At 40.1% G+C, this 15446-nt stretch overlaps 2 protein-coding genes across 4 annotated transcripts; one reads left to right on the top strand and one right to left on the bottom strand.

Moving 5' to 3' along the window:
- Nucleotides 1-3446: 3446 nt before the first annotated feature.
- lamtor4 (late endosomal/lysosomal adaptor, MAPK and MTOR activator 4) lies at nt 3447-8194 on the bottom strand. The gene is made up of 4 exons (XM_034578326.1): nt 8107-8194; nt 7919-8002; nt 3770-3887; nt 3447-3695 (listed from the first exon to the last, which is right to left on the bottom strand). Exons 1-4 carry the CDS (start codon nt 8107-8109, stop codon nt 3598-3600), a joined length of 303 nt encoding a protein of 100 aa, XP_034434217.1. The 5' UTR covers nt 8110-8194; the 3' UTR covers nt 3447-3597.
- A 598-nt stretch (nt 8195-8792) lies between these two features.
- atp6v1f (ATPase H+ transporting V1 subunit F) lies at nt 8793-15137 on the top strand. Of its 3 annotated transcripts, none has more exons than XM_034578323.1 (3): nt 8793-9026; nt 10043-10257; nt 15088-15137. In XM_034578323.1, the coding sequence occupies exons 1-2, from the start codon at nt 8869-8871 to the stop codon at nt 10242-10244; spliced, it is 360 nt and encodes a 119-aa protein (XP_034434214.1). In that variant the 5' UTR covers nt 8793-8868; the 3' UTR covers nt 10245-10257; nt 15088-15137. The 3 variants fall into 3 exon arrangements, with proteins under 3 accessions (XP_034434214.1, XP_034434215.1, XP_034434213.1); XM_034578324.1 differs by having other exon boundaries at nt 10043-10251; nt 15088-15125; XM_034578322.1 differs by lacking the exon at nt 15088-15137 and having other exon boundaries at nt 10043-10663.
- The last annotated feature ends 309 nt before the right edge of the window (nt 15138-15446 follow it).

Genomic DNA, 15446 nt, shown 5'->3' with positions numbered 1-15446 from the left:
GGGGCGGGGCTATATGGAGTCTCGTTCGTGGTTCGATTTGCTGCGGTGCGAATTAACGTGATGCATGCTGGTCCTAACACAATGCATGCTGGTTAGAACTTTAGTCTCACAACTAAATATTAATATCAATCATCACAACTAAAACTACAACTAAATGTAAATATTCAGCTGTTTTATTCTCATGATCCACAACTGAATCCTCACATTGATCTGATCAGTCATCTATATACATATATATTCTATAAACCTATCATCACATCTAAATATAAACATCATTAGAGCTAAATATAAATACTAATATAAATATCACAACTAATAACAAATATAACTTTGTAAGTTTTTCTCCACGTACATTCCTCACAGTATATATTATTTCAACATTTAAGTCCTTTTTTTTAAAATTTAAATAAATGTGGTGTTTATTTCTGAGTAACTGATGATTAAATGTTTCCTCTGTATGAACTGAAAACATCTTTTCTCAGGACGTGTGGTTCTGTTTCAAGCAGGAAACTTTATTATAAATAATAAGAATAATAAACAGTAGAGTTGTAGAATCTGTACAAAGGATTCTCCTTTCCTAACTCCTTACTGCTTCTCCTTCCCATCTTTCTTTGACCTTGTGATGTTTTCCATTGGCGTAAATCAGGGGTATTCAACTAAAATTTAAAGAGGTCCAGTTAGAGAAAATTTCTTGAAGCAAAGGTCCGGAAGATCATAATGTCTAACTATTTAGTGTGATATATATTTAAGTAGCCTAGTAGTTGTATCAACATCTGCATGTACTAAATACCTGACTGTCAAATCAAATGAATTCAGTACGATTCAAAAACTTTTGGACAATATTTATTGTCACGTAACAAAGAACTGAACATATATGTATGATTGCAGATATGTATAATGTTCTCTCATTAACTAAATAAAAGTAGGGCTGCATTTCAAAATAAGAGAAAATAAATAAAATGTGAAAATTGTGCATGTTCAAATAAAGGGCTTAACTTCAGAAAAATAAAATAAAGGGAGCAAGAGCTTGAATTTCCCTTTTTCTGTTTCACATCTTGACTCAAAAGTCTCAACTAATTTAACAGATAATAAATCTCAACACATCTTAACAATTGAACAGTTTTAGAATCACTTTCTTCCCCTCTTATATCTCACTCCCCCACTTTGTTCGTCTGTTTCTCTCCCTTTCTCCGTCTCACTCCTGTTTCTCTCCCTTTCTCCGTCTCACTCCTGTTTCTCTCCCTTTGTCCATCTCACTCCTCTGTTTCTCTCCCTTTCTCTGTCTCACTCCTCTGTTTCTCTCCCTTTCTCCGTCTCACTTCTCTGTTTCTCAACTTTCTCCGTCTCACTCCTCTGTTTCTCTCCCTTTCTCCGTCTCACTCCTGTTTCTCACCTTTCTCCGTCTCACTCCTGTTTCTCTCCCTTTCTCCGTCTCACTCCTGTTTCTCAACTTTCTCCGTCTCACTCCTGTTTCTCACCTTTCTCCGTCTCACTCCTGTTTCTCAACTTTCTCCGTCTCACTCCTGTTTCTCTCCCTTTCTCCGTCTCACTCTCTGTTTCTCAACTTTCTCCGTCTCACTCCTCTGTTCTCTCACTTTCTCCGTCTCACTCCTGTTTCTCAACTTTCTCCGTCTCACTCCTGTTTCTCTCCCTTTCTCCGTCTCACTCCTGTTTCTCAACTTTCTCCATCTCACTCCTGTTTCTCAACTTTCTCCGTCTCACTCCTGTTTCTCAACTTTCTCCGTCTCACTCCTGTTTCTCTACCTTTCTCCGTCTCACTCCTGTTTCTCAACTTTCTCCGTCTCACTCCTGTTTCTCTCCCTTTCTCCGTCTCACTCCTGTTTCTCAACTTTCTCCGTCTCACTCCTGTTTCTCTCCCTTTCTCCGTCTCACTCCTGTTTCTCAACTTTCTCCGTCTCACTCCTGTTTCTCAACTTTCTCCGTCTCACTCCTGTTTCTCAACTTTCTCCGTCTCACTCCTGTTTCTCTCACTTTCTCCGTCTCACTCCTGTTTCTCAACTTTCTCCATCTCACTCCTGTTTCTCTCCCTTTCTCCGTCTCACTCCTGTTTCTCAACTTTCTCCATCTCACTCCTGTTTCTCAACTTTCTCCGTCTCACTCCTGTTTCTCAACTTTCTCCGTCTCACTCCTGTTTCTCAACTTTCTCCGTCTCACTCCTGTTTCTCAACTTTCTCCGTCTCACTCCTGTTTCTCTCCCTTTCTCCGTCTCACTCCTGTTTCTCAACTTTTTCCATCTCACTCCTGTTTCTCTCCCTTTCTCCGTCTCACTCCTGTTTCTCAACTTTTTCCGTCTCACTCCTGTTTCTCTCCCTTTCTCCGTCTCACTCCTGTTTCTCTCCCTTTCTCCGTCTCACTCCTGTTTCTCCGTCTCACTCCTGTTTCTCTCCCTTTCTCCGTCTCACTCCTGTTTCTCTCCCTTTCTCCGTCTCACTCCTCTGTTTCTCTCCCTTTCTCCGTCTCACTCCTGTTTCTCTCCCTTTCTCCGTCTCACTCCTGTTTCTCTCCCTTTCTCCGTCTCACTCCTCTGTTTCTCTCCCTTTCTCCGTCTCACTCCTGTTTCTCTCCCTTTCTCCGTCTCACTCCTGTTTCTCTCCCTCTGTTTTCTCTCCCTGTTTCTCTATCTGTCTTTTTCTTTCTCCCGTCTTCTCATGTGTAACTTGCCTCTACCTCTCATCCGTCTGCACTGTAGAGTCACAATGTTTACCTGCTGGAATGCACAGACCTGATTGGCTGAGTGGTATCACGTGGGATGGCTTAACTCGCATGCAATTGGTCTGTGCGTTTCCTCATCCGCTAAACCACTAGCGTAAAGACTACAGAAGCTGCGCCGGTTACAAATAGAAGCGCCCCGTCAGGTTTTAAATCATAACCTTCTGATTTGGCTGTAGGTCCGGGTCCGTACGGGACGGCTTCTGGGTCCGGACCCGGACCGCGGTCTGCCTGTTAGTGACCTCTGGCGTACAGAATGAGTGGTGAGGAAAGGAGATGATTTAGAGGTTTGTGACCTCTGACCTGAACTATGCTGAACAGGATGTGACTCTACTAATGAAAAGTCAAATACTTTGTTTCCTTACACTTTTCTTTGACCCTGATAAAAAACACGAGGTGAATAAAGATGAAGGAGAAACTGAGACGTTGGAACCTGATTTTCAGTTCTTAGGGTTAGGGTTAGGGTCTGATTCTAGTTTGAATCAGACGCTGAAACCTATGGTTGTTCAATCTCAGTCACACATTTAATGTACTGACTCATTACGTAACATCATGAAGTTAAAACATGTATGACTTCACAGTGACCTTGACCTTTGACCTCTAAAATCTATTCAGTTCATCTGTGACCTAAGTGAACGCTTGTACCCTATTTGAAGATTGAATTCCCTCGAGGTGTGTTAATAATATCGTGTTCACAAGAATGTAACAAACAAACTGAGGTGGAGCATCAGAAAAACCTCAAGAATAGTTTTATTCACAAACTGTTTAAATACAACAAAGTTCAACTACTGGAAACCATCTGCACGTCACAGTGACCTCTGACATCATCATCTTCATCAACCATCTAATCCTCGTGACCTCACACCGTCAGATGCTGATTGGTTCCTGTTGGTTGTTTTGTCGTTTGACCACGAAAACTTTCTGTCCAGAAACCGTCACCGTGTAAACGAAGTCGTCCAGAATCACTTCAGGACAGAAAACAAAAGGTGAGTCATGTGACAGCGCCCCCTGCAGGTAAACACTGTGTGAGTCATGGTACCTGACATGCGTTTGAAGGGCGGATCAGCTGATCCAGGTAACCTGAAGCGACTCGCTGTTCGAACCATCTCCATCATCACACACGCCGTGTGTTCGTCGTTCTCCAGCTCACCTGCAGACTGACACCAGGGGTCAGAGGTCAGGTATCCTCAGGTTATTTATTAAAGCTGCAACCAACGATCATTCCGTCAACAATTTTTGGGATTAATCGATTATTAATCACATTAAAAGACAAAAGCTACATTTGACCATTTCCAGCTGTTTATTGTAAAATGCTGTTTCTATATGTATTAAAGACATCTGCAATTTATGATGATAATCCCAGATTCAGATATCTACAATTTAACCATCTTTAACAGTCTTAAATTCAAAATACCTTAAATCACGTTTCAACTAGTTATTCTGTGTTGTAGTTATGATGAACCTAAATAATGTTAATATAATATTTAATAACATTATAGATATTGCTGGGCCAAACATTTTTTTGCATTATCGCGACATATATCAATATTGAATGATGTGAAAAAGAATGTGTATAGATATAGATCATAATGTCAACAACATATGATAAAAACAATATTATAGATTATATTATCAGATTTACCTTTAGCCTCAGCATAACCTCAAGTTCGGCCTGTATCGTTGATTACAACCCAAAACACTTGATGACGCTAAGATACACAACTGAAGTTATGTCCCTAACATCCGCTGGTGGCTGCTAACACCTGCTAACACCTGCTAACATCTGCTAACATCCGCTGGTGGCTGCTAACACCTGCTAACACCTGCTAACATCTGCTAACATCCGCTGGTGGCTGCTAACACCTGCTAACATCTGCTAACACCTACTGACACCTGCTAACATCTACTGACACCTGCTGACACCTGCTAACATCTACTAACATCTGCTAACACCTGCTGACACCTGCTGACACCTGCTAACATCTGCTAACATCTGCTAACATCCGCTGGTGGCTGCTAACACCTGCTAACACCTACTGACACCTGCTAACACCTACTAACATCTGCTAACACCTACTGACACCTGCTAACATCTACTGACACCTGCTGACACCTGCTAACATCTACTAACATCTGCTAACACCTGCTGACACCTGCTGACACCTGCTAACATCTGCTAACATCTGCTAACATCCGCTGGTGGCTGCTAACACCTGCTAACACCTGCTAACATCTGCTAACATCCGCTGGTGGCTGCTAACACCTGCTAACACCTACTGACACCTGCTAACACCTGCTAACATCTACTGACACCTGCTGACACCTGCTAACATCTACTGACACCTGCTGACACCTGCTGACATCTAATAACATCTGCTAACATCTACTGGTAGTTTTTAACTTAAATTGTGCAGAAAACCTTCAAACGAGATAGAGATATTCACCATCTAGTCCTACAATCTAAAATAAAATAAATAATAGATCATCATGACAATATGACATCACATCAATAACTGTAACTCAGTAACTGTCTCTCAGTAGCTTAGTAACTGTCTCTCAGTAACTGTCTCTCAGTAACTGTAACTCAGTAACTGTCTCTCAGTAACTGTAACTCAGTAACTGTCTCTCAGTAGCTTAGTAACTGTCTCTCAGTAACTGTCTCTCAGTAACTGTAACTCAGTAACTGTCTCTCAGTAACTGTCTCTCAGTAGCTTAGTAACTGTCTCTCAGTAACTGTAACTCAGTAACTGTCTCTCAGTAGCTTAGTAACTGTCTCTTAGTAACTGTCTCTCAGTAACTGTCTCTCAGTAACTGTAACTCAGTAACTGTCTCTCAGTAGCTTAGTAACTGTCTCTCAGTAACTGTCACTCAGTAACTGTCTCTCGGTAACTGTAACTCAGTAACTGTCTCTCAGTAGCTTAGTAACTGTCTCTCAGTAACTTAGTAACTGTCTCTCAGTAACTGTCACTCAGTAACTGTAACTCAGTAACTGTAACTCAGTAACTGTCTCTCAGTAGCTTAGTAACTGTCTCTCAGTAACTGTCACTCAGTAACTGTAACTCAGTAACTGTCTCTCAGTAACTGTCTCTCAGTAACTGTAACTCAGTAACTGTCACTCAGTAACTGTCTCTCAGTAACTGTAACTCAGTAGCTCAGTAGCTCAGTAACTGTCACTCAGTAACTGTCACTCAGTAACTGTCTACTCAGTAACTGTCTCTCAGTAACTGTCTCTCAGTAACTGTAACTCAGTAACTGTCATCTCAGTAACTGTCTCTCACTAACTGTCTCTCAGTAACTGTAACTCAGTAACTGTCTCTCAGTAACTGTCTCTCAGTAACTGTAATCTCAGTAACTCAGTCAGCTCAGTAACTGTCTCTCAGTAACTGTAACTCAGTAACTGTCTCTCAGTAGCTTAGTAACTGTCTCTCAGTAACTGTCTCTTAGTAACTGTCTCTCAGTAGCTTAGTAACTGTCTCTCAGTAACTGTCTCTTAGTAACTGTCTCTCAGTAACTCAGTAACTGTCTCTTAGTAACTGTAACTCAGTAACTGTCTCTCAGTAGCTTAGTAACTGTCTCTCAGTAACTGTCTCTCAGTAACTGTCTCTCAGTATCTTAGTAACTGTCTCTTAGTAACTGCCTCTCAGTAAACTGTCTCTTAGTATCTGTCTCTCAGTAGCTTAGTAACTGTCTCTTAGTAAGCTGTCCTCTCAGTAGCATTAGTAACTGTCCTCAGTAACTGTCTCTCAGTAACTGTAACTCATTAACTGTCCTCTCGAGTAGCTTAGTAAACTGTCTCTCAGTAACTGTCACTCAGTAACTGTCTTCTCAGTAACTGTCTCTCAGTAACTGTCTCTCAGTAGCTTAGTAACTGTCTCTTAGTAACTGTCTCTCAGTAGCTTAGTAAGCTGTCCTCTCAGTAACTGTAACTCAGTAACTGTCCTCTCAGTAACTTAGTAACTGTCTCTCAGTAACTGTCTCCTCAGTCGTAGTAACTGTCCTCGTCAGTAACTGTCTCTTAGTAACTGTCTCTCAGTAGCTTAGTAACTGTCTCTTAGTAACTGCCTCTCAGTAGCTTAGTAACTGTCTCTCAGTAACTGTCTCTCAGTAGCTTAGTAACTGTCTCTCAGTAACTGTCACTCAGTAACTGTCTCTCAGTAACTGTCTCTCAGTAGCTTAGTAACTGTCTCTTAGTAACTGTCTCTCAGTAACTGTCTCTCAGTAGCTTAGTAACTGTCTCTCAGTAACTGTAACTCAGTAACTGTCTCTCAGTAGCTTAGTAACTGTCTCTCAGTAACTGTCTCTCAGTAACTGTCTCTCAGTAGCTTAGTAACTGTCTCTCAGTAACTGTCTCTCAGTAACTGTCTCTCAGTAGCTTAGTAACTGTCTCTTAGTAACTGTCTCTCAGTAGCTTAGTAACTGTCTCTCAGTAACTGTAACTCAGTAACTGTCTCTCAGTAGCTTAGTAACTGTCTCTCAGTAACTGTCTCTCAGTAGCTTAGTAACTGTCTCTCAGTAGCTTAGTAACTGTCTCTCAGTAACTGTCTCTCAGTAGCTTAGTAACTGTCTCTCAGTAACTGTCTCTCAGTAGCTCAGTAGCTCAGTAACTGTCACTCAGTAACTGTCTCTCAGTAGCTCAGTAGCTCAGTAACTGTCACTCAGTAACTGTCTCTCAGTAGCTCAGTAGCTCAGTAACTGTCTCTCAGTAACTGTCTCTCAGTAACTGTCTCTCAGTAACTGTCTCTCAGTAACTGTCACTCAGTAACTGTCTCTCAGTAGCTCAGTAGCTCAGTAACTGTCACTCAGTAACTGTCTCTCAGTAGCTCAGTAGCTCAGTAACTGTCACTCAGTAACTGTCTCTCAGTAGCTCAGTAGCTCAGTAACTGTCTCTCAGTAACTGTCTCTCAGTAACTGTCTCTCAGTAACTGTCACTCAGTAACTGTCTCTCAGTAGCTCAGTAGCTCAGTAACTGTCTCTCAGTAACTGTCTCTCAGTAACTGTCTCTCAGTAGCTCAGTAGCTCAGTAACTGTCTCTCAGTAACTGTCTCTCAGTAACTGTCTCTCAGTAACTGTCACTCAGTAAGTGTAACGGAGTAACTGTCTCTCTGTAATTGTTACGCAGTAACTTAGTAACTGTAACTCTAATTGTCTCTCGGTAAGTGTAACGCAGTAACGCAGTAATAGTACTCACAGCCAGTACTCCGTCCTCGCTGATCACGAGGTACCCCAGTTGATCCGGGATTCTCTCCAGACCTGCGGTCAGAGCTGCGGTGGTCTGAGGGGGAGAGATACAAGCTATCAGGCTAACAAGCTAACAGCTAACATGTAAACTTAACAGTTGAATAATTTCATAAAGATGAAAAATATAAAAACACCCACCATCTTCTTCTTCCACTTCCGTATTCCTCGTGATCCTGTCACGTGACTGACTGACTGACTAGTCCTTCTTCTTCTTCTTCTTCTTCTTCTTCTTGATTATATTGGTGCATTACTGCCACCAGCTGGTGTGGAGTGTGGATCAGTCTTATATTATCTATTGAGTTTTAAAACTTCTCTCAGTTATATTCGTTTTTCTAAGATAATCAAATCGTTTTCTATAACACTTGTTCTTTGAGTTGTTTTTCATGTCTTCCTCCCTTTGTTTCTGCCTCCTTTCCTTCTTAGTCTTTACTGAAGCTGGCGATCACATCAGTGCATTTTATTTATTTCATAAATTTATATTATTATTATTATTCACAGCCTCCTTTGTAAGTGTTTCGGTTATTTAATTTCCCTTAACACCAACACCGGTATCTATAAAGAACTATACTATCAGGCCCATCATATGAATTCTGTATTAGGTTTGTTGTATTTCAATCAAAATGTCTGCTGTCTAATGTTCTGTACACTGACTAATGATGAACTTGAATCTGAACAAATAATTGCTCTTAATGGTCGTGTGGGTTAGGTTTAGGGTTTTTCAGATTTACAGTATATAGTTCTTATTATTATTATGTTATTTTGTGTGACCAGCAGGGGGCGGGGAGCTGTGTGAGCTCAGCGGAAGTTGCAGTCAGCTGACTGTCACATGACACTCGGGCTCCGTGAAGAAGCGGAAGTGTTTTTCTCCGGTTTTCGGTAAAACGTTCATCTCTGATCGTGATGGCGGGTCGCGGGAAACTGATTGCAGTGATCGGGGACGAGGACACGTGCACGGGCTTCCTGCTCGGTGGCGTCGGTGAACTGAACAAAAACCGGAAACCGAATTTCCTGGTGGTGGAGAAGGACACGAGCATCACCGAGATAGAGGAGACGTTCAAGTGAGAATCAAACCGAAGCTCGTTCACATTCACGCTTTGACTCGTATTTTAATGACGCTTCTTCTCTAACTGCCCCCGAACCCCCCAACCCAATTTGAATGAAGGTTGGTTTTGATGTTTTGGGTTTTTTAAATCTCAGTTCTGTCATTTTAGAAATCTGCCCTCGTTCTGAGCTGGTCACCCAACCAACCAACCAACTACCTACCTAACCAACTAACCAGCGAACTAACAACCTAACTAACCAACAAACTATTTACTAACTACTAACTAATTAACCAACGAATGAACCAACTACCTACGTAACTGGCCAACTAGTTAACTAACCAACCAACAAATTAACAATCCAGCTAACCACTTTTCAGAATTTAACTGAGACGAGTTTCACCAGTAAAACTAAAATCTGTCTCTCTGTCTGTCTCGCTCGCTGTCTCTCTCTCGGTCTGTCTGTACGTCTCTTTCTCTGTCTCTGTCTCTCTCTTGCTCTCTCTCTCTGTCTGTCTCTCTCTCTTGCTCTCTCTCTCTTGCTCTCTGTCTCTCTCTCTCTCTCTCTCTTGCTCTCTGTCTCTCCCTCTCGGTCTGTCTCTCTCTCTCTCTCTGTCTCTCTCTCTCTCTCTGTCTCTCTCTTGCTCTCTCTCTCTGTCTCTCTCTCTCTCTCTCTCTTGCTCTCTGTCTCTCTCTCTCTGTCTCTCTGTCTGTCTCTCTTGCTCTCTGTCTGTCTCTCTCTCTTTCTCTGTCTCTCTTGCTCTCTGTCTCTCTGTCCCTCTCTGTCTCTCTCTCTCTCTCTCTCTCTCTCTGTCTCTCTCTCTCTCTCTCTCTCTCTCTCTCTCTCTGTCTCTCTTGCTCTCTGTCTCTCTGTCTCTCTCTTGCTCTCTGGCTCTCTCTCCCTCTCTGTCTCTCTGTCTGTCTGTCTGTCTGTCTCTCTCTCTCTGTCTCTCTCTCTCTCTCTGTCTCTCTGTCTGTCTCTCTTGCTCTCTGTCTCTCTGTCTGTCTCTCTTGCTCTCTGTCTCTCTCTACAGGAGTTTCTTGGCCCGTAACGATATCGGCATCATCCTGATCAACCAGTTCATAGCTGAGATGATCCGTCATGCCATCGACGGCCACATGCAGTCGATTCCTGCCGTGTTGGAGATTCCATCCAAAGAGCATCCGTACGACGCGTCCAAGGATTCTATCCTGCGCCGCGCCAAGGGCATGTTCTCTGCCGAAGACTTTCGATAAACAAGCGGAGACGCGCGCACACACGCAGAGTGTGATAAATAGAAATGTCCCTGATGTGTTGTTTCCATGAGGATGGATGTTGATATGTAGTCCTTCGTATTTTTGTTTCCAGGAAGTGGACGGTGTTTCAGTTTTCATGTGACTCCTGTTGATGTTGTTTCTTCTGGAAAAGTTTGATGTTAACGTAGAAAATAAACGTCATCTGTGAAGTTTTTCAGTTTTTTATCTTTTACGTTTTGTTGTTTTCAAACGTGAAGATGAAAAATGTATTAATTATAACTGAAATGTAATGATTTTGTGTCAATGTGATTAAAATGTTTGAACTAAATATATATATATTAAAATATAACATGACGTCACTGTCTGTAAATCTGTGCTTGTACAACAGAACAAAATAAATATGATCTTATCTGACTTGGGGTGAAGCTGTTTCCGTAACGATGATTTAAACTGATCAGAGGTCAGGGCCGCTGACATCAGCTGATGTCATCGGTTAATATTAAAATGACACTGAGGCTCCTCATCATTCATGATGACAGAGAGAAGGTCGGCTGAAGGTCGGCTGGACGTTGGCTGAAGGTCGGCTGACGATGGTGTGTAAACAGGTTCATTATAAATTCAGTTTCTCTGGACAAGTCCCCTTCATTCTGAAAGAGAAGCTGCTCGCTCGCTCTCTCGCTCTCTGCTGTACATCAGATGATGAAGTCTGTTGCTGTGGTTGTCATGATGATGATGATGATGTTGTCTGCTGCTCCTCTTCCTCCCTCACTCAACAACAGCAGGTAAATCTGAACTGAATTAATTAAACCTGTTTTGTTGTGTTTATGTTGTTGTGATGTCGTCACTTTGTTAACGATGATTTCCCTTTTTCTGTGTTGAAACCTGCTTGAATAGTTTTTTCTTCATCCACAGTCTCGAGTTTCATCACCTCAACATGACGTTCATGAGCGACTTTAGGTCAGTTCGACTATATTCAAACACTTCTTAAATTATAATGTATAATATATATACTTAATATATTTATGATTATTATGAAAACAGGATGTCACTGATGTTTAAAAAATGTAAATTTAATTTGATCTTTTCAAATCAAGTTTCATCTTTTAATCAGATTCATTAAAATCTCTTCTGTTTTACAGCAGGGTCATGCTGCAAAGGTAAGATTTTCTCTCATAATCTGATTGGCTGAGGGAGTTGTGTTTTTTTAAGTTCACCCAATCTGAGCTCATCGTCGGATGATGAAAAAATACTTTGGTTCTACAGGTGCAGAGATCAAAGGAAGTCTTTGTCTTCTGTAAACTGTTTACCGACGAGTTTCTATAATCAGAGTCAAACATTTCTCCATAAAACAAACAAAACAGGTGATATTTATATTCGATTTACCAGATGGCATCTATTATATATGAATATATCAAATGGGGTTTAGTATAAAAAAATATATGATATATCAAATGATTTATCATATAATTTATCAGATGATATTCAATATATCAGATTATATTTATGATATATCATAATATATCTATGATGTATCAGATGATAATTGTGATGTATAAGATTTATCAGATGATACTTTCTTCAAGTGCAAGTTTATCTGTATTTGTTGGTGTTTTAGGTCCATACGACATTTCGACTAATATTTATGAACAATTATCTTTGATATAGATTAATGTGTTCCTCCTCTCTCTCTCTCCACCCAATCTGTTTATCTGTGGGCAACCAAAGCGTGCTCAAACGTGATTGGTCAAACTAGAAATAGAAACCAGAAGCTTCCTCTCCGTTGTGCACAGATTCAGTTTATTCGTATATAATCTGTTTATAGAGATTAAACTTTATAAACAATGTTTTATTGATACTAAGTGATTTTATCATCGTTCTTACCTTCATAAGCAGCGTTCGCTGTCTCCTCCCTACCTGTCTTACCACCAACCTTGTCTCCGGCCTGCAGTTTGGGGACGAGACAGCAGGCCGCGCCACCAGCGACCCGTATGGAAATGGGAAGAAATGACAGGAAGTGGCCGATTATCACGGGATCATCATAAGATCTGATCCTCAATGACTCCTCAACTTTGTGCTAGTTCTCACTCTCATTGTTCACATTCATCATTCTCTTCTCTTTCATTGTGAAAAGAAGTTGATATTTAATTTGTTAAAAAACACAATATACAGCTTCAGTTTTGTCCATAACAGCAGCAGGAGAGGCTCATGGGAACTTTAGTTTTTAGACCATATTCAGCAGATGAAGGAAAAATGTGAAGAGTAAATAAATAAAAGTTTAATTTCAGAAACTCATTCAAAGACAAAACTGTGAAAGCAAATGTAGATTTTTTTGGGTGATTTTTATTAATCGTCCATGTTGAAACTTGGAATCTCCTGATTAATAAAATGTTTTTTAACAACATGTTGCTTTTGTTAGTATTTTATCAATTTTATTCTGATGACATCACATTTGTTTCCTGACGTAAGATTCTTCGATTGTCTCGAATGACAGTATAATGTATAAGTATAATATACAGTATAATGACAGTAATGACAGTATAAACAGTATAAAGCTCCACCCACTGACCACTCCCTTCCTTTGAACCATGACATGTTCTTAGAGGATCCGTGGAGCTGGTGTGGATTGTTCGAGTCTCTGAGGAGGACCAGGGTCTTCAGAGACCCACAAGATCCTTCGAGTTTCTGAAAGATCTAGATTCTCCTCAGAGGATAAACCTCTGTCAGCTGCTGGAGCCGAACAGAACCAACCTGACCCGTAAAGTGCTCCCAGTACCACAGACTGCATCTGCTTCACTAGTTTCCTGTTCGCTGTGGCTTTAAAAGCATGTGAAAAGTCTGAGCTTCAACATGAGGATGAACAGCAACATGTTTCAGTGATCCATCTATGAGGCTCGAGACAAGGAAACGTTCAATATTTACTCTTCAATCAGGAAAGAGGCAAAAATAGAAAAATCAATAAATGTAACAGTTCTAACACACGAGAAACAGACTGAGGAAGATTCTGGAACTCACAGAAAAATGTATCCTCAGGTGAAACTGAACCTCCAGGTGAATCTAATGGAGACTGGGCAGGTAATGACGAAGAACAGGAAGTGACATTCTCTGAAAATGGGAACAGGAAGAAGAACAGGAAGTACGATACACGCATAAATAAAATAAATAATTAAAATAAAGATCATTAACACAAATTATTGAGCATGTTAATATGTTATATATATAGAGAGAGAGAGAGAGAGAAACTTCATTCTATCAATCTTTCAAAGAGGCATTTACAAACACAACCATTCTTAAAAACAGTTCAATAAATCAATAAATAAATCACAAAAACCCTACTGAAAAATAGAGTTGATTTCTTTCTACAGAAGTCAAGATGTCACCATGAGCCCACATCCGGTTGTAATAATTAAAATAAATGGATATTCTGGCTTTTACCATCCAAGTGAACAGTAACTTTACATCAACATCTGCTGAATCATCAATTCTCCTCCTCTTTCTCACATAGACGCCATCTTTGTCTGTCCCTGGATCAGACCATGTCAGAAGGAAAAGCGGCAAAGAGGAGGGAGGGGCTCCACCAAGGGAATGGACTGATGAAAAAGAGAAGAAGAAGAAACAGCAAATCATGGGTTGATTTACCCATAATCGTGAAATGACGACAATTAACCAAAACACACAAACCACTAGCGTCAGAAACAGAGACGTTCTTCAAACCAAGTCCGAGTCATTTTTAACGACATCGGAGATGTAATGTGAAGGTTGTAATATAGGAGTAGCAGTAATCAGATTACTGTCTCAGAGTTATTGTTGTCATGGTGATGTAGACTTTTTTTATTTCTAGTTTTTACAGAAACGTGTTTTTGTGAATGAAACTAAGTTTGTGAAATTAAATTAAGTTTTTAAGTTTGATGTGATGATGTCATCATTCAGAAAGAAAGAAAATAGTTTAAAATAAAACCAGATAAAAATCTGCATATTAAAATGTCATACTATTTCTGTAGTTACTAATACTTATGTCGTTAATACTAATACTAAATCAGCTGCAAGTTTGGCGAGTTTGGGTGTCGTTCTCTACTAATACTGCAGTAACTATACTCATACTGTAGTTACCAACACTGAAGTAACTATACTTATACTGTATTAATGATACTAAGACTGTAGTAAGTAACTCTATAGTAACTAATACTGTAATACTGAGTCAGCTGATCAACAGGTGAGTTCAGGTGTCGTACTCTACTAAAACTGTAGCAACTAGTACTGCAGTAATTATACTAATACTGTGGTAACAAATACTGTAGCAACTATACTGATACTGTGGTAACTAATACTGAGGTAACTTCTAATACTGCAGTAACTAATACTGTAGTATCACATACTGTAGTAACACATACTTCAGTTGCAAGTATCAGTATTGTTACTTCAGTCCTGTAGTATTACTATAGTTATTGCAGTATAGTATTATAGTTACTACAGTATATATATATTTACTACAGTACTTTAATATTATTATAGTTATTGCAATATATTATTAGTTACTTCAGAAGTGTAATAATACTATAGTTACTGTACTCATACTATGTACGATGTACTACACTGTACGTATAGTTACTACTAGTAATAGTAGTACTATTATATAGATATATATATATATTAATAATTACTGTTGTAATACTCTAGTTACTGTACTATATTTCTACAGTTACTACAGTAGTGTAATAATACTATAGTTACTGCAGTATACCATTACAATTACATCAGTAGCAGCAGGTCCTGTTGTGTTAAACTGTTGACCTACTTATCGAGCTCATTAATGCTCCCGTAAGCTCTTTGCTAATTCTCTCTCTCTCACACACACACACACACACACACACACACACACACACACACACACGCACAGCAACAGGCTGCGCTCTGTTCTCTCTGAATAATGAAGCGAGTCTCTGCTGCTGAAACAGGAAAATGTAAAAAGATGATCAAATGAAAGGATGAAAACTGTGATGAAGCTGAGATCAGCCTGAACAGACGGAGAGAGAGAGTCCAAGTGTCAGAAGATCCCAGGAGAGAGAGGTAAGGGCTCAGTAGATGTGTGTGTGTGTGTGTGTGTGTGTGTGTGTGGTTCTAATGTTAATACTTTCAGTTTGTTGTTTCATGGGCGACAACAACATAATAAAAACAGTCTGTAGAAAACAGAGGACAACTTTTTAC

The sequence above is a fragment of the Hippoglossus hippoglossus genome, chromosome 23 (genome assembly GCF_009819705.1).
Source record: "Hippoglossus hippoglossus isolate fHipHip1 chromosome 23, fHipHip1.pri, whole genome shotgun sequence".
Classification (NCBI taxonomy): Eukaryota; Metazoa; Chordata; class Actinopteri; order Pleuronectiformes; family Pleuronectidae; genus Hippoglossus; species Hippoglossus hippoglossus.
Note: the sequence above shows the minus strand (reverse complement) of the source record. Positions and strands in the feature narration are given on the sequence as shown.